The sequence below is a fragment of the Budorcas taxicolor genome, chromosome 11 (assembly GCF_023091745.1).
Source record: "Budorcas taxicolor isolate Tak-1 chromosome 11, Takin1.1, whole genome shotgun sequence".
Taxonomy (NCBI): domain Eukaryota; kingdom Metazoa; phylum Chordata; class Mammalia; order Artiodactyla; family Bovidae; genus Budorcas; species Budorcas taxicolor.
The window spans coordinates 122326076-122354073 of record NC_068920.1 but is presented as its reverse complement, the minus strand read 5'-3'; the positions used below and the strand labels follow the sequence as shown (position 1 = coordinate 122354073).

The 27998-nt window shown below is 43.9% G+C and overlaps 1 protein-coding gene and 1 long non-coding RNA gene across 3 annotated transcripts in view; one reads left to right on the top strand and one right to left on the bottom strand.

The window, feature by feature from the left end:
• Nucleotides 1-6542: 6542 nt before the first annotated feature.
• On the bottom strand, nucleotides 6543-15070 carry LGALSL (galectin like). Its single transcript, XM_052647992.1, has 5 exons — nucleotides 14951-15070; nucleotides 14144-14215; nucleotides 13910-13998; nucleotides 12510-12687; nucleotides 6543-10136 (listed from the first exon to the last, which is right to left on the bottom strand). Exons 1-5 carry the CDS (start codon nucleotides 14984-14986, stop codon nucleotides 9993-9995), a joined length of 519 nt encoding a protein of 172 aa, XP_052503952.1. The 5' UTR covers nucleotides 14987-15070; the 3' UTR covers nucleotides 6543-9992.
• LOC128055429 (uncharacterized) overlaps nucleotides 14291-27998 on the top strand; it is a 122965-nt gene continuing 109257 nt past the window's right edge. The window contains exon 1 of one of the 2 annotated variants that reach the window (XR_008200111.1): nucleotides 14291-14378. This is a non-coding gene — a long non-coding RNA (uncharacterized LOC128055429). Of the gene's footprint in view, nucleotides 14379-14686; nucleotides 14841-27998 lie in introns of those variants that run through there. The other variant, XR_008200112.1, reaches the window with a different exon arrangement.

Genomic DNA, 27998 nt, shown 5'->3' with positions numbered 1-27998 from the left:
TACAGGTCAAATAGCTCTGCATTAGGAAAGGAATTAGGGAGATTTAAGAAGCAACCAAGGAGAGGGTTGGAGAAGGCTAGAAGCTAAAGAGGGACTTGAGGAGAAAAAATATCTAGTGAGGATTTTTATTCTTTTGTTTCTCATGTAAAGTGTGGTAAAATGCTGTTTCTCCCACTGGCCATTCTTGGCTAGTATAATCTCTTATCTTTGAGGATATGACAAGGAGGACAGAGAAGAATATGCCTGCTTTCAAGAATGGCTTCAGGTGAACCCCAGACTGTTCACATGAGACCAACCACTTACAGTAACGTTAAACAAATACATAAACGCAGTGGTGTTAACCATAAAAAAAATTGCTTCAGATCATCATGGCAATTCCCGGCGCTGTGGGGGCTGTGCTCTCGATGCTCAGCAGTGGCATCGGTGCCCTGCTGACAACTGCGCAGAGGCTGCTGAAGGCAGGGCCCAGGCAGGTGCTGCAGCAGCTGTCAGCCCTGGTGGCACCTGGCACCATGCCTGGCACTCAGGAGCAGCTCAGAAATGCTGGCTGCATGCTTCCCGCACTGCCACTTCCTTGTCCTTCAATGCTCCGGGGAGCGGGGCTTACAGGGAGCAGGGCGTGGGTTGCAGCCCCTTGTTCCTAGGTTCAGGAATGGCTCCATTGCACTGGGCCTGGGACAGTGTGAGTGACAACGCAGATATGACCGCATAGTTGCCACTTTCTTCTGAAGCTTGCCTATCTTCCTGAAACAAGCCATCTTGTGGACTCTTTTTTTTTGTTGTTTCCCCTGGGATAAGTTCTTTCCTGTGGGCGTCTTGGTCTCTTCTATGAAAAGGCCTCCACTTCTCCACTAGCCTTCAGAAAGTGTCTAGACTTTCCTGAATTTGAGAGTGAACATGACTTAGGTTCAAATAGGAACTTCTGCTACCTGTCATATGCATATGAGGATTGAGACCAAACATAAGCCCAGCAGGGTCTGATGTGCTAGACCTGCAATGTCCAATATGGCAGCCGTGAGCTACATTTGGCTATTTAAATTTAGGTTAATGAGGGACTTCCCTGGTGGTGCAGGGATTAAGAATCCGCCTTGCAGTGCAGGGGATGTGGGTTCAATCCCTGGTCTGGGGAACTAAGATCCCACGTGCTATGGAGCAACTAACCCCATGTGTCACACATACACAAGGACACATACAAAAAGTTAAGTTAATGAAAACTCAATAAAATTTAAAATTTAGTTCCTCAGTGGCATCAGCCACATGTGAAGTGCTTAATAGACCCTTGTGGCTAGTGGCCACCATATTGGACTGTGTAAATTATATTAGTAGATAGAACCTCCCCAACACCACAGTTTTATTGAACAGCCTTGTGTCTAGAGCCAGAACTCAAAAAATGGATTCTGCTATCAAAGAGCTGGCCATTATGTATACACAAGAAAGCTATTCATTCAAGATAAACAAAAGTCTGTCTCACACATGGGTTAGGCGCAAAAGTAAGCATATAAGGCAAAAAGAGCTTCATGTCAAATTTTCCCTTGAAAAGTCCCTTAGGAAGGGGTCACTTGGGAGATGAGCTCTCAGTGAATTCAAGACCACAATTTTTCATGCAGCGATAGAGCAGATCTTTGTTTCTTTGGCTGAGCACCAGAAAGATGTGATTTGCAGTTAGAAAGCAAGCCTGAGGAAGATCAAAGATCTCTCTGCACACTGGTGTGACACTGCGGGGAGCCAGAGAGCTCACCTGGGAGAGACGCTGGAGGCAGAAGCACCTGAGTCACACTGCATTCTCAGGCCCTCTGCTCCTTCAACGGGAGGACAGGTGGAATTGCCCTAAGTGGTTAAGGGTTCTTTTCCTCTATGCGGTGTTTTCTGTTTTGTTTTGTGTTTTGGTGCCGAATGTGTGGAGGTGAAGTTGAATACATGAAGTGCATTTACAATACAATCTCCCCACATACATTCCATGAGGACGTCATTTTCTTTTTTTTTGGTATTTCTGTGGGGCATATGGGATCTTAGTTCCCCAACCAGGGATGGAACCCATGTCCTCTGCAATGGGAGTGTGGAGTTTGAACGCCTGGGCCACCAGGGAAGTCCAGACCATCCTTTCTTTGCTGGGGGCATCATTAGAGAAAGGGTCTGCTCTTCACCAGAGACTCCTGTGTTTTGTAATTAAAGAATACCAGGTTTCTCCTTGAACTCCTCCTTTGGGAGGCCAGAATCTCAACTCAGATCGAACCTGAAGTTGGTCTATAATACTGGGGTGTTTGGGTGTTGCACAGAGAGCAAGGGGCATTCAGGCCGTTGGAATCCAAGCTGAGGTCCTTTAGACCCAGATGCCCTCCTGGGTCGCCCCAGTGGACAGGTTGTGTTCCTGGGAACTCCTGTCATATGCACTTCTCTGCTCATTCAGTCTGGCTCTATATATTGACAGTCATCCTTATGTTTTATGTCATAGGTACCTCACCTGTCTTTCAGTAAGATCATAAATTCTTCAAGGGCAGATGGCATAGGTCTTTTATGTTTTTATAACCCACACTGTCTAACACGGTGCCTTCATATAAAAGTGCTCTCTTTCTACGTAGCTTCATCAGTTATGAGTGGTTTTCTCAGTATATGAACCAACTCTACACACATGCTGTAAGAACACCAACTATATGAAAAGGCCAGGATTTGCCCTTGCAACTTAGCAAGCTGAATTTTTAAAATCATTTACTTAATTTTGAAGTTGAGGATTGCAAGGGGATTCCCAAGTCAGGAATTTATATTTGTAAAAGCAAAGATAATGTTAATTGCCTTAAAAACCTCAAACTACGAGGTAATCCCAATATCTGATGTTAATCAAAGCCTTACCAAAAAAGCAGTATCTATTTCTAACTTCCTCAAACAAAGAGACTGTGATCTTGTGTCCGTACATGTGTGCGTTTTTTTTTTTAAATGAAGGATAAATGAATGGTTAAGTAGACTATTAGAATAACAGACCATAGGACTCTAGGAAGACTCTCTTTTAAAAAATTATTTAAGTCATATCTCATTATGTTGTATATTTCTTCCTTGTTCACCTTTCACAGCATTAAAATAATTTTATGCTGAACTAAAGGTGATTTTTATTGCATTAGGAAAAACCCATGCTTTCTAATGTTGGAACAGCTGTAATAATTCAAAGTAAAAAAAAAAAATCCCAGAGTACATTTTAAAACATCATTCTACACATTGCCTAATACACTGCTAATTTTGGCTAGATTTTAAATAAAACAGGCTTCAATGAAATGATATGAAAAGCATGTTCCAATGGATTAGACACAGTTTCAAGGGTTAACACTTTTAGTATTGTTTCTTACAAAATCATGCAGGATTATTACAGAAATTGGTATCATGATTATTTTAACTCTGGCCTTATCAGCTGTAAGAAATTCTTACACCTCCGTCACTGCTGGCTCTCAAAACACACTGTCACAAGTGTCATTATTTCCATTTCCCATGCAAGGCAAATAAAGACTGGAGACTTAAAGTGCCCATCTGAACACACACAATATACACACTATATCCCTGAGGTCCAGATGGCTCTTCCTTCTCACCCTCATCGCAGCCTCACTGCTTCTCTTCTTCCCGTTCCCAGACTAACTGTTCAGGTAAGCTTTGATTATTTGCATCTGTCTTTTCAGAATTAATGACAGAATACTGACAGAAAGGGAGGTGCTGGAGTTAATGGCAAATGTTTCTTATTGTTCTTACTCATGAAAGCTTGGAAGACCCATCATCCCCATGGTCTGTGGCTGGCTTACCACTGCCAGAGCCTATGATTTAGAACTGTCTGTGTGGTCCTCTCAAACAGCAAAGCCTGCTTCCCTTCTGTGTTTGCTCACCTTGTCACCATCTTTCCCTGGGGATGGAAGGGTGTATCAAAGCAAGAGAAAGCGTCAGTGGCTATTTCTTCCCCTTCTCTCTCTAGGTTGAGTATTGTTTCGGCACCTTGTATATACCTATGTAAATTCATGATGAAATATATGCTTTCCAAAGCAGTTCTTTGCCTTTTGCAAGAGACTTAAAAAAAAATCATTGTGAAATTAACACAGTGATCAGGAAACAAGTGTGAAAGGAAGACTTGAAATTTATTTCCAAAATGCTGTGAAACAGCTCAGCTGGGCCATTACCACTTGCCCTCTACCCTCTTTATCACTGCTTCCCTGGTGGCTCAGAGGTTAAAGCAGACGTCTGCCTGCAATGTGGGAGACCTGGGTTCGATCCCTGGGTCAGGAAGATCCCTGGAGAAGGAAATGGCAACCCTCTCCAGTATTCTTGCCTGGACAATCCCATGGATGGAGGAGCCTGGTGGGCTACAGTCCACAGGGTTGCAAAGAGTCAGACACGACTGAGTGACTTCACTTTCACTTTCTACCCTCTTTACAAGTTACAAGCCACCTTGTATATTTACGTTATAGAAAAATTGGGCCCCACCCTGGCAATTCTGCAAATGAATAATTAATTGAAATGTTTACCAAGAAATGAGGTAAGCTTCCCCTAGAACCTTAATCTTTCTCAGAGCACCTGCTACTTAAAACAGGTGTCAGGGTCCTTTGGTGGCTCAGAGTTAAAAGAATCTGCCTGCAATGCAAGAGACTCAGGTTTGATCCCTGGGTCTGAAAGATCCCCTGCAGAAGGGAATGGCTAACCACTCCACTATTCTTGCCTGGAAAATTCCATGGACAGAGGAGCCTTGCGGGCTCCACGAAGTCACGAAGAGTTGGACACGACTGAGCGACTCACACACACAGAGGGTTCTGCTGCTGCTGCCGCTAAGTCGCTTCAGTCATGTCTGACTCTGTGTGACCCCAGAGACGGCAGCCCACCAGGCTCCCCAGTCCCTGGGAGGGTTCTAGTGAGGTCCTAAAGCTACCCCAATAAGGAAGGTTCTTACACAACTTGGTTGAAAGACACTTCCTTTCCCTACAATGTTTATAGTAAGGGAGGGGTGGGAGTGAGGAAGGTTAAACCTGGGGGGGCAGGTGGGGAGAAAAGACATAGTTGTAAAGTTACAATTAAAGTTGCACGGTGGTTTTTTGGCAGAGCAGGATGCCCCAGTGTTGAAGTTTTCACAGAAAGATACCCACAGATCAGAATCCCACAGCCTGGCACAACTCAACAGCTTGATTCAGCAAATGTTTATGGAATTCCCAAAGGCAGAGCTGCTTAGTTTGGGACCTGGGACCACTGACACCATCAAGGATGTTTTTTAAAAATACAAACTCTTGAGACCTACTCCAGACCCATTGAAACATAATTTCCCAGGGTGAGAATGGACTTTTACCCCCTAAGGAGGCTTCTTGGGTGATTCTTCAGCATACTGAAGTTTAAAAGCACCAGGGTCTGTTTTATTCATTGATTTGTCCAAGTATCTACAACAGCAATTGACAGAGCTCAATAAATACCTGCTGAATGAATAAAGGTCCTTAAGTGTCTGTGGCACTCAGACTCCAGTTATAAATATCTTCTAGACTGTCTAATTAAAAATGCTGTCATAGAACAAGGATACTGTTGTATCCCACGAGGGCAGAGGAAGCTCTCCTACCTCTGCCCAGCAGGCTCAGCAAATTGTTCCCACTTTGACAGGGCTTTCCCTGCCTATGATTGTGCATGCCAAGTCGCTTCAGACGTGTCTGACTTTTTGCGACCTCATGGATTATAGCCTGCCAGGCTCCTCTGTCCATGGAATTTTCCTGGCAAGATTACTGGAGTGGGTTGCCATACTTTCCTCCAAGGGATCTTCCCAACCTAGGGATTGAACTCAAAGTCTTTTTATGTCTCCTGCATAGGCAGGCTGGTTCTTTACCACTAGTAACAACTAGGAAGCCCTTCTCTGCCTATGCTGCTGCCTATACTTCACTGCAAAAAGTGTGACAAAGACCAAATAGAAATGAAAAAATAATAATAATAAAGGAAGGAATTAGTAAAACCAACTAAAGTGTAAGTAGGTACCCTAAATCCAGCATATTGAGTAAATAATCTTTCCTAAACTACCTATAACTAAAGCTAGGCAAACTTCTATAAGCCAGTTTTATTTGTAGTCCTAAAAGCTAAGGGATCAAGTTTCCTTCTTAATCATTCAAACCACAGGAAAGATTGTATACACAATCTTGCTTTTGTATACACAATGTGCTAATAAGATTATATTAATAATTTATTAAGAACCCACTACATCCTTAACAGGTGAAACCTGGTCCATCCACACAATGGAATACTACTCAGCAATAAAAAGGAAAAACTTAATACACACAATATGAACCTCAAATGCATTATGCAAGAAACCAATCCCAGAGTATTATATGATTCTCTTTATATGACATTCAGGAAAAGGCAAAACTATAGGCAGGTGGAATGGGTCAGTTGTTGCCTGATTAGGCCTGGGAGTAGAGGTCACATTTAACCATAAAGTGATAGCACACGGGGATTTTGGGGGTGATCGAACGATTCTGTATCCTGTTTGAGGTGATTGTTATGTGAATCCATTTATGTATTAAAATTCACAAAACTGCACATCAAGAAAAATGTGAATTTACCATATGCAAATTTTATTTTAAAAATAACCCATTGCACACACAACTCATTAGGTCTCTGAGGCCCCCTCAGACACTTTCCTTCCCTTGATCAGTTTATTAATGTGGGCAACACATAAACAAGCGGTCTTGGAGTGAGTGTGTGAGGGAAGGAGGGTTGTGCTACCAGATGGTCCAGGCTAAGTACATCACATGCTTGTGTGCTTAGTCCCGTCCAACTCTCCGCAACCCCACGGACTGCAGCCTGCCAGGCTCCTCTGCCCATGGGAGTTTTCAAGCAACAATACTGGAGTAGGTTGCCAGTTCCTTTTCCAGGGGATCTTCCCGACCCAGGGGTTGAATCTGAGTCTCCTGTGTCTCCTGCATTGGCAGGAGGATTCTTTACCACTGAGCCACCTGGGAAGCCCAAGTACATCACACCTGGTACCAAGTTTAGCACCTTATAAATTGGAAACCATTTTGTAGAAAATTCCTTTATTATAGTGCAAATAACTTTCAGCAGTGACATCATAACGCTAAAACACATTTAGCAACATTTTACACCACGCAGTAAATAAGAAAGTGTTTCTCTGAAAATATGTCATCATAGGAACGTTATTTCTACATTAATAATGTAGCTGGAAAATGCCAAGAGTGTTTCTCTCAAGGCAAAAGGGCTCCTGCCCTCTTTTTGGATATTTTCTTAATACAAATGAAAGGATTTGCCATTTTAACAAATCATCAACAATTCTAAGAACGATCCCTCTGGAGGTTTTGAACTAAGGTTGGCATGATTTGAAATGGGGTTTCAAATTTTTAAAAAAATTAAGACAATTCTGGGATAGCCCAGAAATAGAAGTCACTTCTATTAACTTTTAAGTAGATATATACATTCACTCCAATTTTGATGCAGAAATGAACAGATTGTCTAAAGCCTGCTTATTATTCCCCCAGAGCCTGATTGTTATTTATGTTCCTTGGTTTTGGTCATATTGCAGAATTAGGGCTCTGGTCTGGAATAACACCTTACACACCCAAATGCTTTCCTGTGAAGCTTAAAATTGCACTTTTCATCCTGAATTTCCACCTTAGACCTCACATGCTGATGAAAGGATGTGAACAGTTTCCAGGTTACAGCTAATGATTAATACAGCTGGACTAGCCCCCCGCTAACTTAATTATACCTGAATCAAACCATCACATCATTCTGATAAATTTCAATAAGCTTAACCAAGAGGTTCTCACTGACCCCACAGAACAATGAAGGGTTAACAGTGTATCTTTACACTAAGCTGCCTAAGGGCTTGGCTGCTAACCAGTTAGCTGATAGGTAGAGAGAACAGTGTCAGTTCCAACAGTTACACCCCCAACTCCTCCAGTTTCTGCTGAATTATGCAGTGGGCGGGAATGGATGCCCACTCAAAGAAAAACCTCCTGTTGGGGGGGTCTTCTACCACAATGAGACTCAAAACCCCTACCAATATATTTCAGGGTGTCCTCTAGGTCTCTCTACAAATACTTGACAAAATCTAGTGGCTGCACAAGGTTAGTCACGGGCTCCAAAATACGGAGCCAGAGCACAGCCTTCCTGACTGAATATGGCTGGTTAAGTCAGCTAGGACATAAAGCTTTTCAATGCTCAGCCGTCTTATTGGATAAAGCATCTTCTTACATAACACAATGGAACTGCGCTAAACAGTTTCAAAGCTGAGGAGAATCCAAATATATCACCTATTTAAAAAAATTCACGATTTTAGTTTGCTTTCTCTTAAACTTTGGTACTGAAACACTGTCTACATTCTTGACACGTGAAAATGACGTGGCCACTTCAGTGCCTCTGCATGTTGTGTAAAAAAACTCAAAAGCAAAGCAGGACAAGGACGTGTCATAACAAGACGCAGTATGCTGTACAAATAAAACCTAAATTATATATAAATACACCCCCACCCCAGCACCCCCTTACCACCCTCAACTAGCTGACCAGAGCAATGCCAAGGGTCCTTCTCTCCAAAGCCAATGCAGTTTACGAAATCCAGCACCCAGGACTCCAACCATCCCTTGCCTTGCAGTGATGTGTGTATCACTGCAGGCTTTTCCTGGAGACTACTTACTGTCTAATCAGTTCCACAAGTACAGGGAAACTCCCAGAGCTTCACTGGAGCATTCATACTATTGGCTGGACTCAAAGACCTAGAGTCCTGGGAATCAACTTTTCAGATAAACTAACTGGATCATTTCCTAGGTTGGATCTTGTCTTATCGTACTATCTTAGCAGAGCCCACACAGTAGGAAGCATCTTCTACTCTGAAGCTCCAAAGGCATTGCTTAGGGATTGGTGAGGGTCACATAATAAAAGTGATACAATGAGCTAACAGCTTAAGTTGATATAAATTATTTCCAAGTAAGTTATTTGGGGCCATTTGCTTCTGCTTTCCATTGCATTCCCAAATCATTTTCACACTATACCTTTAAAAATGTATGTAATAGTCCATTTTTAAAACTATCGATGCAATCACCACCTCTTAATGTGTTTTCAACTAGCTTAATAACAACTTGATGAACTATTACGTAGATCCAGTGAAAAGTAGTTAATTAGTCTTAAGGATGCCAATACTGTGCTAATTTCACAGTATGGAGAAAAAGCAATGTTAAGTAGAATTTTACATAATCATTAATAACTTGAAAAGCAGTCTTACTGAACTGTTGCAAAGTTTTCCCAAAAGCACTTACAGCAATTTACATCAAGAGATCCTAAGTTTAGGGGTAGGAGGATAAGACTCAACTCTTTAAGGTAGAAACTCACCTTTCTCATGACTGTAATAGGTAATTTCCCCACTCAGACCTACGATAATTGTACATTCAAAAGTTCATAACAAGCTGTTCTTGAGACATTAATCATCTCTAACACATACACTGAGTAGAAATAAATAACTACAAGAAAGCTTAAAAAATCTGAGTTAACATTATGCTGTGCAAAAAGGAAAAAAAAAAACAACCTTGAACAACCTACATTCTATGTTAAATACCCTGACTAAAATGTTGGTTGTGCTACACAATTCCACTTCAGTGCAGAAATGAGCTGATTTCTGTGTACCGTCTTTGTTGTTGTTGTTTTAAGTCTTTAGCACTTTTGTTCGAAATATCACCTTGCTTTGAAAAGATGAATAACTTATTACCAAATCACAGATCGTCACAAATCCATCTCAGTTAGTCTGAATAAAATCCAGCATAAATGCATTACTTTGTTCTGGGGATAATGGCTCGGTGTCTTAGTTCCGATAGCTTCCTAAGGGCAAACGACCGCTGAAGTCATTTTGGGTTTAAACTGCACAGAAAGAAGAGACAGTGAAGTCTGCCTTTTTGTTTTCTTTTTAAGTCTTTAGACCTTGCTAGGACACTTCTTCCAGATCAACAGTCAGGCAGTTGTGGCACCTGATGCTCTTTGAAACAGACGTGGTTTAAACATCAGCCAAGCTTAGTGATCTGGAGGTCTCCGTTGATCTTTATGGTGTCGATTGCAGATAACGTTTGAATGCGGTGGTAAAAATCAAAAAGTTGGTGTCCATCCACAAACACTCTAAAACGTGGGTGCTCACAAAGGATTTCCACCTGGAAAAAAACAAAATAAAACCCTCAGTTCATAATTTCAATGAACTCTGCTCGGAAAAATGAACAAATACCTCATTTTAGAGAAAGGCAATATCTTCAGCACTTCTCAAACTCTAGAGTGCACTGGAATCAGACAGAAGGCTATAGAACAGACTGCTGGACTCCACCCTCCTAAATTTTCCATTTAGTAGGTCAAGGGTAATGTCTAAGAATGTGCTTTTCCACCAAGTTGCTGGTAGAAACTGATGATGCTGGTGTTGCTGGAATGAGGGACACATTTTGGGAGGCATTGCTCTACACTATTCAATGTCCTTGAAGGATTTAAAATTGCCTTACTATTTCTCCCTTCTCACTGCATGCCAGAAAGTGATATAAAGTGGTATAGATTTATCTATATGGCACTTAATGCCTCCATCCTCATCCCCTGAACAATTCTATCCCACCTTCAGAGAAGCCCCTCACAAGGCAGAGCAGGTACCCATTAGGAGCATGTAATAACAGTTTGGACACCCAAACAAGATAAACACTAAGCAGAGAAGGATACACAGTAATTACCATTGGACCAAGGATGTGTAATTAACAAGGCTTTGTTAAGCCAAACAAAAATACTGATTCCATATGGTAAAAGCTTTTTCTTCCTCTTTTTTCTAACTTAAGGAATTCACCATAGAGTTTAATCACTGGTTTTACACTACGTATTTATTAAAAGCATTTGTATTCATCATGTAAGGAGAGACTCCATATGTGATATTAGTCACATTTAATGCATATTATTACTAAAATTATGTCACCAAGAAGGGCTGATTCCATCTCAATTTTGTTGTTGGGGAGCATTATTCCACTGGGCAGAAGCTTTGGTTACTCACACTCATGAGCTCTGCATTAAGAGTCACCATTAAGAAAGTGTCACAGTTCAGGGGAGCCTTAGGGTCATTATCATTCTAGAGAAGGGTAGGGGTGCCTTCCCCAGGCCATGCTAGAAGGGTAATTAGTCTCTATTCTATCACTGATACCAATGTCATAGATTCTTCTTTACCCCCAAGACTCCAAGATGGGAAGAAAAATTATGACTTATTCATAATGCCCTTGTACATTTCTAGATGAGGAGCAACAGGTTAAGGGTAGTTCTTGTTTGTTAGGTATATATGAAACAGGGAGCTTTTAACCAAGTTGTCATTATTATGATGTATGTTAACAAAGTGGAGGGCTTCCCCAGTAGCTTAGCAGTACAGAACTCATCCGCCCATGCAGGAGATGCAAGAGACATGGATTTGATCCCTGGGTGGGGAAGATCCCCTGGAGGAAGGCATGGCAATCCACTTCAGTATTCTTGCCTTGGGAATCCATGGACAGAGGAGCCTGGTGGGTTACGGCCTGTACGGTTGCAAAGAATCAGACACGACTGAAGTGACTAAGCACAACAAACTTTAACGCAGACACTTCATCACCAAGTCTGACATGTCAGTAAATTCTTTTCTAACACACTACTGACTTGCACCTTTTACTTGGCATTGTCCTTCATAGAGGAAGATGCGGCTCATGCTATTTGATGGGAATGGAAATTTGGGCTGTGCTTACTGCCTGACAGATAGTGGGGAGCAAATCTACACTCATTCCGGCCCAAGGGAAGGCATCTATCTATCAGCCACACAGCCTGTGACAATGAAGTAGACTGAGGCTGCTTAACCCAGCATTAGTCACTCAGTCACGTCTGACTCTTTGTGACCCCATGGACTGTAGCCTGCCAGGCTCCTCTGTCCATGGAATTCTCCACGCAAGAATACTGGAGTGAGCTGCCATGCCCTCCTTCAGAGGATCTTCCCCACCTAGGGAACCTGGGTCTTTTGCATTGCAGGCAGAGTCTTTACCATCTGAGCTACCAGGGAAGCCCAGGGGAGCAAGGGCACTGCTAGTCCTCATTAGCAAAGGGAACAAGAGAAAATAAAATAATAATTGCTCCAGTCTTAAAAAAGGTATAACTGATATGGTCTGGTACTACTTTAAGGTTGAGAAAAAATAAAGAAATTCTAGGTATTTATTAATATTTATTAAATAGTTAGCTTAGGACAATTATCTATTAAATGCCTAGTACTATACTGAATACTACACAGAGAAGTATTTATTCTTAACAATCTAGACATGTAAATATGGGTTTATTTACACGTATTGGCTAAACAGAACCAAGAGCTACTACTGATTATTAATTCATATCAGCAAACAGAGCTCTTTTGATCATTTTTCTTTTTTTACCATCAGGTGACAACTTTCTTGGACATGCAAAAATTCTGGCTGCTTAAAGCACTCTTGGCACATCTTAGATGAAAATATCACCATCCTGCCAATGGCTAGAGCTGAAGCACTCGAGGTACTCACCCTGAATGGCTGGTCTGGGATGAATGGGAAGTAAGGGATCGCTGACTGTTCTTCACCCCTTTCCCCAGATATACAAGAATTTCTGAGTAGCTGCCGGTCTGTGAACACTGCTTTGAGTTCAATTGCCACATCGGCAGGAGGATCTTCTGAATCACCACAGGTCAAGCTGATTGCAAAGCTGAAAAGAAAATCATCTCATTTATTTACGGTTGAGCAAAATAACATTTAACAAAGACCCAGGCTCCCATTTCCTTCTTCCTCTCTGGATTGGTCAGCTTTTAGTGGGCCACTACTCTCCACAGGGCGGCGGTGAGCGGGGGTGGTGGTGGTGGTGACAGACCATGGATAAGGAGAATTACAATCAAACTAGTTTATTTTGTTACCCACAGGAGGTGGCCCTGGAGAAAACTTTGATAGAGATAAAAATAACTAACTGTGGATATTTCAGATACTCTAAACTACCCACACATCTGTGTTTTAACCCATTTTAGAAGACTCAAAAACAGCCAGGGGAAACTGACCAAGGGAAACAATATCTTGTAGTTTGGTTCTCATTTATACTGATAGTTCTTACTCCAAGCACTGTGTTTGAAAAACATTTTTTAAAAAAAGTCCTTTGGCCTCCCTAAGGGTCAAAGAGAAAATGATGTGGGTCTATATTTATAATCTCTGATATAAATAGCTGTCTAGAGAAATGGCCGCTGAGATTCATACACATTCTTTTCATGGGAACATAGTACTTTCTTGGCACTTGCAACCAGTAACACGGGCCACAGGGGTTGGAAGAGCAGCAGAAAGCTACAAGAGTGAGGCAGGACCTTGTAACTGCTGGATAGGTGTAAGTGTTGTAGTGAAAAAAGAGGAAAAAGTTGTTTTGTTTTTTCTCTTGCCCTTTTCTGAGCTCTTTTTTTCACTTTTAACTGTTCCTGATCTGTAGTAGGTAATCAAGACTAACCTGGTATGCTGATCACACTGTCTGGGGCTCACCTTTACAGCACTCTCTTTGCAGACGACCCCCTCAGTTCTTTTCCTTTCTTTTTGCACTACAGAAAGGAGCCATAGTACAATTCATGCAAGACAATGGACCCAACTACTGGGCTACCTGATGGCCAGTCTGTTTTTGAAATGATACAAAAGGAAGAAGAATACAAGACCTTCACACCTTTGTTCCTCATCACCGACCCCCTCATCTATATAATCACCACCCTCTGCCATTCCTCATGGGAGGGGCGCACAGTTCTTGAGGCTCTAGCCTGCTGTTTCTCCCCTCCTCTGGCTGAGGATTAAAGCCAGCCTTTTATTTTCTCCAAACGCTGTCTCCGTATTTTTCATTTGGCTTGGGTGGGCAGAGAAACCCAAGATTTTTGACAGCATCATAGGAGACAAGGAATCTGCCTTACCTTTCTGGGTTGAGGTCTACAATGCCCATCACTAACACCTTCTTGCCTGGTCTCATGCCACCTTTAATGTGCCCACAAAATGGCACGATCTGTAGAGGATGAGAGCAGAAACAAAGTTCACAGCTTGTTAGGGAAGAGCCAAGCCCTCAGTTCCTTAGGACTTGACCCATTTGAAAATGCAATTAGATACAAGAGGGTACAGGCAGACACCGAAGAGGGAACAAAATCATTTACCAGTCGTGGGAAGTACACGTCGGCTTGAACTGGAGAGCCCAAGGAGTTGTTTAAATGCCCATCATCTAGTTTCTAAAAATAGAAGCACACAGATTGGCTTTCCAAAGGCTTTCGGAGGTGGGTGTTAGCGGGAGCTGGGAAGAACCTATACAAATCTGGAGGAATCCAGCAATCCTCCCCACAACAGAGGCTTACCCGCAGAAAACCCCGGAACCAAACCCGTCCTTTCTATCAGGTAGCTAAGCCTCTGATGCTCCCCAGACCCTTCAGATCTAGATCAATATGAAGGTCGAGACCCACTGGGGAACCAGAGCCCCGCTCCGGAGGAAGGCAGGCTCCTCTCCAACCGCAAACGCCCCTAGAACCTGTCGCCCAGGCCTGTCCTCCAGGATGCGGCTGGAGTGCAGCAGCCGCGCTCAACTTCTCCCGCGAGCCCCAGGCTAGGACCCATTTCCAAGGGGGAATCCCCGGGATGCCGTGGGGGTTGGGGGAGCGGACAAGGGGCGCGCGCGCCGGACACACTCACACCCGCGCACACTCACACCTGGCCGGTGTCTGCACGGCGCGGAGTGGGCTGTAGCTCACCCCCACGCGCAGGCCGCCCCTAACACCTCCACTCAGCCAGCGGTCCTCCCGCGGGGCACCCCTCCAGCCCTCCCCCCACTCCGGTCGCGCACAGCCGGCTCCCTCTAACCAGGTACTGGGGCGCCGTCTCCCGCCGGGGGCGCGGGGCTGGGCCTCCGCCAGGCGGGAGCCAGCGGCGGGGCCGTGCGGGCCGCGGGAAGGGGGCGCCTCGCCGGCACTCACCACCACTGCATCGCTGTCGGCCACCGACCCCGCCATCTTCTCGCGCAGCGCGGCGGGGTGCGCGGCTGGCGGCCGGGCGGCGTGGGACGTGGGACGCGGCGCGCGGGCGGGGATCCCGGGGCGGTCCTGCGCCGGGCGGGGGCGCGGGTCCGAGGCTGGCTGGGGCGCGCACACACGCGCGGGTACGCGCGCGCGCACGCCCGGGGGCCCGGCGCCGACCGGGCCAGCGGGGCCTGGGGGAGGGGGGACGGGGGAGGGGGGAGGCGGCGCGGGCCCCGAGGTCGGAGGTGGCTGCCGCGGCCGGGACGGAGCTGCAGAGTCTAAGCTGCTTTCTTCCTCGGGGTGCCGCTACCGTCGCCCGAGGAAAAAGGTGGCGAGGGCCGCGCCGTGTCGGCCTAGGGTGGCATTTAAAGGCCGCCGGGGCCCGGCTCGGGAACCGGGAACAGGGCGGAGACCCGGCTGGGCTGCCGCGGCTTGCTCAGCGTGCCCTGCCCCTCGGCCATTGGACGGCGGCAGGAGGCTGGGGCGGGAGGGACTGGCCTGCCAGTGTCGGGGCGTGCGAGGGGGCGGGCGCCTGGTCGGTCCTCTCCTGCGGCGGGGTGGGTGGGGCCGGGGGTGAGGAAGTGAGGCCGGGGCCTGCCAGGTGACAGGTGCTTGTGACATCCCCGCCCCTCCCCTCCGGCCGCCCCCTTCCTTCTCTGGCTGCGCCTGGTGGGACAGTGGAGACCGAGATCCAGGGAAGATTTGGAGGTGGAGGTGGATTCCAGAGCTCGAGATTTCTTTCAAAGAATTTCAGCGCAGTGCGAGAAAAGATTCATTTCGAGCCTTCCAGGGTACAAAGATAATGAAAGGCCTCTGGGCTTGCATAAATAAATATTTGACCTAAAAGCAAGAGGCAGAGAGGACTCGGAGTAGGGACTTTTATATAACAGGAGGCTGAATATAGAATAGACCTCCCTGCCCTGCGAAAAGATGGGGGTCCCTGGAGACTGTTTTTAGCCAGGGGCCTGGTTAAATCTCATTAAATTGAACTGGGCACAGTGCCTGCCCTCAGAAAGCCTGCGTTGGGCTGTTTTGTTTGTTTTTTACAAGTCACCTGCTCAATCTAGTGAAAAGTGAAGTCGCCCAGTTGTGTCCGACTCTTTGTGACCCCATGGACTAGTAGCCTAGTGAAGTCGCCCAGTTGTGTCCGACTCTTTGTGACCCCATGGACTAGTAGCCTACCAGGATCCTTCCTCCATGGGATTCGCCAGGCAAGAGCACTGGAGTGGGTTGCCATTTCCTTTTCCAGGGGATGTCCCCAACCCAGGGATCAAACCCCGGGTCTCCCACATTCCAGGCAGACGCTTTAACCTCTGAGCCACCGGAGAAGCCCGATCTAGGGGAGTGGGTTTCTCACTGAACATCTCCTGATACCCCTTGAGGAGTGATTCCCAGGGAGTGCACCTCTCTTCATTCCAAGTCACAAATTCCTTTATGGTGTTTCCACATTAGGACGATTATGTAACTTCTCAGCTAAAGCTGTACCAACATACCCTGTATTCGGTGACGTCTTGGCTTAAACATTCCATTGTGTGCATCACCCTGGTGTTTTATACTTAATAATCAGAGAACATGTGTGACCTCAGAGGGGCCCTCAGAGACTCCTTTCCTGCCATGATTGCTGACTATGTGGCCTGGAACATCACTGAGGCTTTTGTGTCTTAGCTTTCCCTTTATGGACCAGAGCTAATCATGGTAATCTCAGTTGAGTAGGGAGAATTACCTGCACACGACTGTAAGCCACAGTCATACCCTTTGTGTGTTCTGAACTTGAGACTGAAGGGCAACACAGTTGTGACTCACACTTTTGCTCTTGTTTACCAGTCTTAGCTCAAAATCACACCTTATTGATGATTTTAAAATGTTAGGCAGTCATAGGAAACAATGTGTTTTAAGCGCACTTTGATATATTTCATCTTCTGAGAGTTTGGTATAGGGAAGACTCATTGAAGTTTTTTTTCGTCATTAGCTAAGCTAAGAGGGACACAGTACATTGTGGTAGTTAAAGAGCCCTGTGCCCTAGGTTCAAATCCTGGCTCTATGATTAACTAGCTGGGTGATCTTGGACAAGTTACTAAACTTCTCTGTGCCCCAGTTTCTTCATCTGTGAATCCAAGATGACAGCAGTGATGACAATAGCACTTATCTGTGTTATTGGAAAGATTAGGTAATTGGTTCCTATACCTTTGTTAGATTAGTACCTGGCATATAGTAAGCACTTTACAAATCCACAAACATCCTGAAGGCCTGCCATTTATCAGGCACTGGGGTATTTGTGAGGATTCTTTTTGTAGTTCTATTTTATTATTATTTTAAAATCATTTTAAGAATGGAAATATAGTTGATTATATTGTATTGTGTTAGTTTTAAGTGTATGGCAAAGTGATTCAGCTATCTATTCTTTTTCAGATTCTTTTCCTTTTTAGGTTATTACACATTATTGAATGTAGTTCCCTGTGCTATAAGTAAGACCTTGATGTTTATCTATTTTATATATAGTACTGTGTATCTGTTAAGTCAAACTACTAATTTATCCTTCTCCACCCCTTTCTCCTTTGGTACCCATAAATTCATTTTCTATGTCTGTTTCTGTTTTGTAAATATGTAAATACAAATGTTCGTTTGTAGCTTTTGCTAGATTCCACATATAAGTGATAAGTGATATCACATGATATTTGTCTGTCTGACTTACTTCACTTACTATGATAATCTCCAGGTCCATCCATGTTGCTGCAAATGGAATTATTTCATTCTTTTTATGGCTGAGTAATATTCCATTGTGGGCTTCCTAGGTGGTTCAGTGGTAAAGAATTTACCTGCAAATGCAGGAGATGCAGGAGACCCAGGTTCAATCCCTGGGTCGGGACAATCCCCTGGAGGAGGAAAGCAACCCACTCCAGTATTCTTACCTGGGCAGTTCAATGGGACAGAGGAGCCTGGTGGGCTACCGTTCATGTGGTCGAAAAGAGTCAGACATGACTGAGTGACTGAGCAATATTCCACTGTATATACATAATGCATCTTCTTTATTCATTCATTTGTCGATGGATATTTAGGTTGCTTCTGTGTCTTGGCCATTGAAAAGAGTGCTGCTATGAACACTGGGGTATCTTTTTGGAATAGAGTTTTCATCTTTTCCAGATACTTGCCCAGGAGTGGGATTGCTGGATCATATGGTAACTCTACTTTTAGTTTTTTAAGGACCCTCAGTGAGGACTTTTTTGTTGACCTAAGCAGAGTATAAGCAGGACTTAGGAGGCTCCTGCACCAATCCGAGAACAATATCGTGGTGGCTCAGACACAGTAGAAGTGCTGAAGATATGAGAAGCTGTAGGCCCTTGATAAGTCCTAGCCGTTGTTATTAGGTAGTTCGGAGAGTTCAAATCGACTTCTAAGCCTCAATTACCTCACTGCAAAATTAAGAGGTTGGGCTCATTCACCATTCCTCCTTAGCTCTTAAAAAGGTCTTCTGGTTCCTGAAAAGCTGTGTAAATACCATCTAAATGTAAATGGTTTGAGAGTATGTTCTTTTGAATGAAAATAATCTTGGGTTGAATCTTTCAATAAGTAGTTTGTAGGGTGAAGAATAATGCTTTGATTTACATTGTAAGTGGAGTTGAAGATACTTGGATTGCTTGAGATGAGGTCTTACATTTCTTATGTTTTAGGAATGTAAAAAACAGGAAGATACTGAGCCTGCCCAGAACACTTTATTCTGGAAAATTGCTTTTATTCCAAAAATGCTTTGTTCCTTCTCAATCATTCTATAGAATAGTTTTGAACATGGAGAGCAGGCAGAAGCCTAAATGAATTTTCTGTTGTTGTTATAATTAAAGCTGAGCAGAGTCAAACTATCTCTTACAGGGAAATTCATTAGCAAATAAATGAAATATAGAGCTTGAGTTTTTAAAGAGTTGTACAAAGAAAGACAGGCAAACTTTGCTCTGGGCTTTGATTATGGGCATCTGTGTCTAAAAAACATTAACCAAGACTGTGACCCTTTTATGAAATGCAAGAGTGAACTGCATTACTGCTGGAAACTAATAAAAAGGCTAAAGGTATGTGGGGGAGGCAGTCAAACATGGTTAGCATCAAAAAAGAAGTATGCACAGCTCTTTGAAGACAGACTTTGCTAAATGATCTTCCCAGATGGAAATAGTAGAAGGGAAGTGTCTTTCTTTCCTTCCTGTTTAATGTTTTTTATTTTTTCCCAAATGCAGGCATGTAGAATTTCTAATACTGGGGGAAAAATATAGCATTGACGTCAGTTCAGCAACCATATTATGAGCAAGGCTAGGTGCTGTGATACCGTGCACCAAGAAGAGATATTTGAAAATGCATGGATGTTGTCCTGCAGGAGCTCACAGGTCATTCTGGGAACCTATGTAGAATGCAGGGGATAAGATAATAAAGGCCTCAGATCTACAGCCCAGGTAACAAGTTGGGGGAGCCATTCCCATTGGGAAGATTACCCCAGCTTTCTGGAGGGGCTGACGTATCTCTGACCACGTGTACAGCAGTCCCTTCCACATTCCCCCCATAGCGAGTCTGCAGAGACTGCACTACAGCTCTATTCATGGTTCAAATCCTAAAACAGCTGAACCCCTGTTCTCAGAGGCTGATTCTGTCTCCTGCTGTGGTCCAGGTGGATATGTGCCTTCTTTCTCTACACGTGCCTGACTTTGACCTGCAGACCACTCATTTCCTATCTGTGTGTGTATGTGTACACATCAGCAGCAGCAGGGTTTCTCATCCTCAACCCAGTTGACATTTTAGGCTGAGAAATTCTTTCCAGTGGAGGGTAAGGCCAGTAGTGCTACCCGCATCACCACCAAATGGTGACAATCAGAAATTCCCCCAGCACTGACAAATGTAAAATGTCCCTGAGTGGGATGGGGCAAACTTGCCTCCAGTTGAGAACCAGTTATCTAAAAGGTGCTTTCAGTTCAGTTCAGTTGCTCAGTTGTGTCCGACTCTGCGACCCCATGAACCGCAGCACACCAGGCCTCCCTGTCCATCACCAACTCCCAGAGTCCACCCAAACCCATGTCCATCGAGACGGTGATGCCATCCAACCATCTTATCTTCTGTTGTCCCCTTCTCCTCCTGCCCTCAATCTTTCGCAGCATCAGGGTCTTTTCAAATGAGGCAGCTCTTCGCATGAGGTGGCCAAAAAAATATTGGAGTTTCAGCTTCAACATTCCAAAGAACACCCAGGACTGATCTCTTTTAGGATGGACTGGTTGGATCTCCTCGCAGTCCAAGGGACTCTCAAGAGTCTTCTCCAACACCACAGTTCAAAAGCATCAATTCTGCACTCAGCCCTCTTTATAGTCCAACACTCACATCCATACATGACCACTGGAAAAACCATAGCCTTGACTAGACAGACCTTTGTTGACAAAGTAATGTCTCTGCTTTTTAATATGCTGTCTAGGTTGGTCATAACTTTCTTTCCAAGGAGTAAGTGTCTTTTAATTTCATGGCTGCAATCACCATCTGCAGTGATTTTGGAGCCCAGAAAAATAAAGTCAGCCACTGTTTCCTCCTCTATTTTCCATGAAGTGATGGGACCAGATGCCATGATCTTAGTTTTCTGAATGTTGAGCTTTAAGCCAACTTTTTCACTCTCCCTCTTTCACTTTCATCAAGAGGCTCTTTAGTTCTTCACTTTCTGCCATAAACGTGGTGTCATCTGCATATCTGAGGTTATTGATATTTCTCCCAGCAATCTTGATTCCAGCTTGTGCTTCCTCCAGCCCAGCGTTTCTCATGATGTACTGTGCATAGAAGTTAAGTAAGCAGGATGACAATGTACAGCCTTGACGTACTTCTTTTCCTATCTGGAAACAGTCTTTTGTTCCATGTCCAGTTCTAACTGTTGTTTCCTGACCTGCATACAGATTTCTCAAGAGGCAGGTCAGGTGGTCTGGTATTCCCATCTCTCTCAGAATTTTCCACAGTTTGTGGTGATCCACACAAAGGCTTTGGCATAGTCAATTAAGCAGAAATAGATTTAAGATTCTTTTTACTCATATATGTGTGTGTATTAAGTCACTTCAATCGTGTCTGATTGAAGTGGGTTGCCATTTCCTTCTCCAATATGTGTGTGTGTGTGTGTGTGTGTGTGTGTGTGTGTGTGTATGGGTTTCCCTGGTAGCTCAGTGGTAAAGAATCTGCCTGCAATGCGGGAGACCTGGGTTTGATCCCTGGGTTGAGAAGATCCCCTGGAGAAAGACATGGCAACCCACTCCAGTCTTCTTGCCTGGAGAATCCCATGGACAGAGAAGCCTGGGCAGGCTACAGTCCACAGGGTCTCACAGTTGGACACATCTGAGACGATTAAGCAGTAAATATATATATATATATATATAATCTATCCAGTCTGATCTAGAGTAGAAACTTGTACATCAGAAACATTTGCCTTTTTATTTGACAAATCATTGCTTCCTGATATTATGGGAGTACTTTAAATGGTTCCCCAAAGAACCTCTACAATGAAGAAGGACCTGTGAGGGCCCCTATGAATGTAGCTGCCAGCTCAAAATGTCTGTAATATTGAGAAATTTGTGTGACTTTTGCAATCTGTTCCATAATATCACATTTATTTTTGATATAAACATGATGTGCTCCCCACACTCATAAATACAGCAAAACTGAGGCATCTAAATGTTGACCTGTTCATCCCGTGGCTGGATTCCCTGCCTGTCCCAGACCCCAAAGGGTGTTTGCAGCCCACTTTGAGGAATAAGATAATGCACCATTTTACAGGCTGGTCAGGCTTTCAACACTCTGTAATTGTTTTAGTCAGGCCAGTCTCTGCTCAGGATAAATCATCACTTAGGCAGAAAATATACAAACTCAGCATTCTTTCGTTTACCTAGTTAGGTAGGAGGGCAAACATTTATCAGCTCTTTTTCTGTATTTCAATACATGATTAAGGTTCTTAATTATTCTAGGAACTCTGGTCATGGTTTTCAAATAATTATTTTGGACACACACACAAATTTGTGCTGTACCAGTGTAATTAGGGGACAACCATAAAATTTGGCAATCAGTGCCAGTTTCCAACATTTCATTATTTTCAGTTTATTTATGAGGAAACTAGAACCAGACTGCTGCTTGCATTTTAATTATTTAGCGCAGGAAGGATTGATTTCAGGAAACCTCCAGGCTGAAGAGGGTAATAATGAGCCCATTTCCCAGGAGGAATTCAGGGCTTCAAAGCAATGCACTGCTTCCTACTCCAGGGATGGCACTGTGGGCCCTTTATCATGTCTGAGACACCTTGGGAGTGCACAGGTCCCGAGTGGGCTCACTCCTGTGAAAGGCAACAGGAGTCTTTTCTGAAAGGTAACAGAAGCAAAACGCATTCTGCTGGGAAACAGAAAAGAACGCTACTTCCAGCCTGTGGATCTGGCAGCATGAATGAAAGGTATTTTAAGGCACAGGCTTGGTGTGGGTATTGAGAGCCAAGGCTGTGTTTGTGTGCCCCCCTCTCCAGCCTTCCCTCTAGTTAATTCCAAGAGTCAGATCTGTGCGCAGCCAGCCTTGTACCAATAAGGAATGTGACCGGACTACGTGATGGAGCCCCAGGCCTCATTTCACTTGTCTGCTTATGCATGAGGTTTCTGTTTTCCTCTGCTGGTTTATAGTCCTCCTTTTTATTGCCTCTGTGATTTTATTTCCTTGTCATCAAGTGGCATAAAGGGTTTCTTGCTCTGGTAGTTTCATGGAAACTTGCTTGGCTTGGCTGCGTGGAAGCAGATGAAGGTTCAGATTTAGCAGTCCCCTGGAAATCCTGACTAATGGGCACAGGAAAACTCCAGAGGCAGGCTGCCAGGTGGTCATTTGATTTTTAGAGGAAACATGTTTGGGTGACACAGATTTCTAGACTTCTTAAAAGGTGAACTGCACAGAGGCGGGATTGACACAGGCAGCTTCTGAACAAACCACCAGCCAGGAGGGACCTGGGAATTCAAACTTGGCATCCAAATTTGACTAACCAAAGAGATTCAGAGGAAACAGACTTCGTTTATTTGTTCAACAATCCTTTATTGAGCTGGGCTCTGTTTTAGTTGTAATTAGGATCATTTTTAGTTCCTTAAAAAAGCCCCAAACGACTGTACACATACTTAAAATATTTGCCCTGCTTTTCCATATGAGTCTTTTAGGGCATCTCTCCTTCCTCATACTACAGACCCCTCCCTGCGTACTGCCTATTCCATCTGACAGTATCCAGAATGGGTCTAAGAGCTCCCGTGCCAACATGGCAGCAGAGCCCAGAAAATAAAAATAAAGTGTTTTGAATTCAGAGGCTGGTTTCATTCCACTTCCAATCAGATAACACATTTTCTATCTAAATTTAGTTTAGCTGGTAACGTGTTGATTTTTGGGCCTGAAATTGTTCAAATGATTAATTTATCCCATAGGGAAAGATTAATTGAAGAGTTGAGGAAAATATTTTAAATTGCAGAAGTTCAAATTGGTAATCTACAGTGATTAAACTCATCACATTTCATTCATTCACAACCTTGGCCATGGCTGGCTCAATGTTGCTCTTGAACATAAGAATTAATTGGAATTCTTAAATTTAGGGGTCTTCCCAGGTGATTCAGGGTAAAGAATCTGCCTGCTAATGCTTGATCCACTGGAGAAGGAAATGGCAACCTCCTCCACTACTCTTGTCTGAAAAATCCCATGGAAAGAGGAGCCTGATGGGCTGCAGTCCATGGGGTTGGAAAGAGTAGGACACAGTTGAGCAACTGAGCATATCACACATCACATAAATTCAGCAAGTTTTGGAGTTAGGTGTGACTTTTCATGGTTGCTTGGTATGTGGTGTGTGTGTGTGTGTGTGTGTGTGTGTGTGTAACAAATGGGGCTTCCCTGGTGGCTCAGATGTAAAGAATCTGCCTGCAATGCAGGAGACCTGGGTTTGATCTCTAGGTCAGGAAGATCCCTGGAGAAAGGAATGGCAACTCACTCCAGTACCTTGCCTGGAGAATTCCATGGACAGAAGATCCTGGGAGGTTATAGTCCATAGGGTCGCAAAGAGTTGGACACAACTGAGCAACTAACACTTACTTACTTACTTGGTATGTGAGGTGTGTGTGTGAGTGTGTGTGTGTGTAAGGCCAGATGGAGTGGGGAAGGAGGAAAATTTCAGCCTTTCTTAAAAGCCAGTCCTCATTTTAATACCAGGAATAGATGGAAGTAACTTCAGGAGAGGAAACAAACTAGCTGACTGGTTGTTTTTGAGTCCATTGATTTAAATGCCAGTAAAAACCCCATCAACAGAAGAGAACCTCATACTTCTTTTTTTTCAGATGACTGAGGCGGAGATACACATATTAAATTTCTATCCTTTGATATTTTCTCTGCTAACAGATGTCCTCCTTGAGACTGGTTCAGAATCTTCCTTCACAAAACTCTATTCCTGGCCAGTAATGCCCACTTTGCACATCAGTCTCATGGGCACTTTCCCCAGTAATCCAAGCTCCTCCCCCGCCAGACTCCTCCACTTCATTGCTGTTCCCAGGCTCCACCCCTCTCTTCCCATTGGATCTGGGCTCTCCTCCACAGCCTGTCTTCAGTGAGTAGACTCTCACCCAGCCTGAAAGAGAAAATCAAAAACAGACAAGCACGTTGCATTTACAAAGTGCCCTTCTCTGGAAGGCGGGATTTCTTGTCTTTCAGAAGGCTTCTCTTTTAGTCACTGTTGACAGACTGATGCTGTAGCCAGGACCGGGCAGAAATGTCATCCCATTTCATAAAGTGATACAGCTGACAGTTATTCTAGGGAAGCTATAACTAAGGGTTGCTTTAGATGATTTATACAAACTATCCAATGTCAGGTGATATTCTATAGTTAGAAATAACAAGGAATGAGCTCAGTGAGAAGAGATGGGTAGACTTTCTGAGTATGGGCAGGATGCGTGTTTCCTCAGGTCTAGTGTTGGTTTTCATCTACAGTGTGGTTTTATTCTCAGTGCCCTGATAGCAGCTCATAAAACAGTCACAGTTCACCCCAAAGCCCTTAGAAATTACTGCACAGTGCTAAAATAGAGCACCATCCAAGAATCTTTTGTAAACTGTAATTCAGGTCTGTCTTCAACGCTGACTTCACTTTATCAGTATGGTCTTTTAAAAACATAAATCATGTACCGTTGACTCTCCTTAAAATCATGTGGTGAGTTCTCATGGTATTTGGGATGAAACCCGAATTCCTTTCCACGGCTTTTAAGGCTCTGTGGGAGCTAGCCCTCTCTCTCCACCTTAATTTGGGGGCGGTATTCCTCCCCCTGCTCACTGCTTTTCAGCCCAAACTGGCCTTCCTGAGGTTTTCCTAGCAGTTGAGCACACTCATTCCTCAGGGTCTTTTCACTTGCTCTTGGGGGAGTGTGCTTCCCCAGGCACTTCTTTGGGTTTCTTATTCTTAAATTCTTCACTCAAATGTCACCTTCCATGAGAGACAGTTCCTGATATAGGCTCCAGCCAGGGCTCTTGCACTGCATCCACATTCTCCCTTCATCTTTAATTGTCTTGTTTATTACCTGGTGTGGCTTTTCCACATCAGAGGGTGCAAGCCTTGAGAGCAGATTCTTGTCTTTCTTCCTGAAGTGAAGTGAAACTGGGAGCAAAGATTTATTGATTGAATGTATGAGTAAGTGAATGAGTTACTGAATAATGCACAGCTGCAGATCTGCAGATGAAATAAAACCTCAGAACTGGACTTTGCTGGTGGTGCAGTGGATAATAATCCGCCTGCCAATGCAGGGAACATCACTTCAATCCCTGACCTGGGGAGACTCCACATGCCTTGGGCAGCTAAAGCCCATGCACCGCCACTACTGGAGCCTGCGTGCTCTAGGGCTCATGGGTGCCTGTGCCACAACATACTGAAGCCCGTGCACCTGGAGAGCCTGTGCTCCTCCAGAGAAGCCACTGCAATGAGTAGCCCCCACTCACTACAGCTAGAGAAAGCCTGTGTGCAGCAACAAATGTCCAGTGCAACCAAAAATAAATAAATAAATAAATAAAATAAAGCTCGCACTTATAGGGACCCTTCCAGGGTGCCAAGGCTAGAGTCTACTTGTTTCCCTCTGTTGCACAGCCTGAGAACAGTCCTCTTTGGACTGACATATAAAGACATGCCCTGAGATATCCTTCCCATCCCTGAGAAGTCTTGATTCTAGATGCCATGGGTTACACATAAACTCAACCTAAACATGAAGCAACCTAAACATTAGGCTGTTGAACCTAAGTAATAATTGTCAGAAAGTACACTTGTAAGCAATGAAAAGTTGGAAGTGGTGAGATCAAGGGTAGAAAAGATAATAGTGAAAAAAAAATCCCAAAGCACAAGCATAGCAATGTCAGGAGCTTTATTAGCAGTATTATTGTTTCCTCATCCTGATGAGATAGGCTCTCAGGCTCTTTAAAGTAACTGATATTGAACATTAATTATAACATCTTCTCTAAGAGGAATGATCAATGAAGGTGCTGCTTTTCCCTGTTGCTTATTTAATTTTATTTAATTAATGCTTACAGAATGTTCCCAGGTGGTGCTAATGGTATAGAACCTGCCTGCCAATGCAGGAGATGTAGGAGACACGGGTTCAATCCCTAGGTGGGGAAGATCCCCTGGAGGAGGACATGGCAACCCACTCCAGTATTCTCGCCTGGAGAATCCCATGGACAGAGGAGCTTGGGGGGCCACAGTTCATAGGGCCACACAGAGTTGGACACTTAAAAAAAAAAAGCCTCTTAATGAGGGTGAAAGAGGAGAGTGAAAAATCTGGCTCAACATTCAAAAAACGAACATCACGGCATCCGGTCCCATCACTTCATGGCAAATAGATGGGAAAAAAAGTGGAACAGTGATAGATTCTATTTTCTTGGGCTCCAAAATCACTGCGGATGGTGATCATGACTGCAACCATGAAATTAAAAGATGCTTGCTCCTTAGAAAAAAAGCTATGGCAAACCTAGACAGTGTGTTAAAAAAACATCACTTTGCTAGCAAAGATCCATATACTCAAAGCTATGGTTTTCCCAGTAGTCATGTACAGATGTGAGAGTTGGACCATAAAGAAGGCTGAGTGCCAAAGAACTGATGCTTTTGAACTGAGGTGCGGGGGAAGACATTTGAGAGTCCCTTGGACAGCAAGATCAAGTCAGTCAATCCTAAAGGAACTCAGCCCTGAATATTCACTGGAAGGACTGAAGCTGAAGCTCCAATACTTTGACCACCTGATACAAAGAGCTGACTCATTGGAAAAGACCCTGATGCTGGGAAATATTGAAGACAAGAGGAGAAGGGGGTGACAGAGGATGAGATGATTAAATAGCATCACCGACTCAATGGATGTGAATTTGAGCCAACTCTGAGAGATAGTGGAAGACAGAGGAGCCTGGAGTGCTAGAGTTCATTGGATCGAAAAGAGTCAGACATGACTTAGCGACTGAACGACAATGACAACAAATAATCTTTTAAAGATATTTAGAAATCGTTTCCCACATTACATAATTAGATTTCTTAATTCTGCATACTGGCTTAGGGTAAGGAAGGAATCCAAGGCTGACTGTTTTATTTTGGATGATGTTGAATACACGTTTCTCTCTATTTATCCTTCTCTTTTTGTCTGTAAGAGTCCAAGCAATAGAAGTCATTATCCTTAAGACTTTTCACTCCAGTGGGATTAACTTGTTTCACATTCTTTTTCTGAAGTTTGGGGAAATCCCCTCTTTAAGAACAGTAGAGAAATTCTGTTTTAACCCCTCACTATCTTTATTTGTATATAAAAACACATTCCAAATGGCTGTAACAATGTCTTGATAAGTAAGGGCTCTTTGCAAAGTCAGTGGGGATATGATTCACAACAGGACATGTAAACTTCCCAGCAGATCAAATGTGTCTTCTGAGGAATTAAAGGATCTATGTGGGATTTGAATAAAGGTCATTCTTGCTGCTGAACTGATTACGTTGTTATTATTGACCCTT

Coding starts and splice junctions, on each gene's coding strand:
- LGALSL (XM_052647992.1), bottom strand. CDS start 14,986: ATGGCGGGGTCGGTGGCCGACAGCGATGCAGTGGTG. Junction 14,216..14,950: donor CCGACAGCGATGCAGTGGTG/GTGAGTGCCGGC, acceptor TTCTATTTTTAG/AAACTAGATGATGGGCATTT. Junction 13,999..14,143: donor ACGTGTACTTCCCACGACTG/GTAAATGATTTT, acceptor CATCCTCTACAG/ATCGTGCCATTTTGTGGGCA.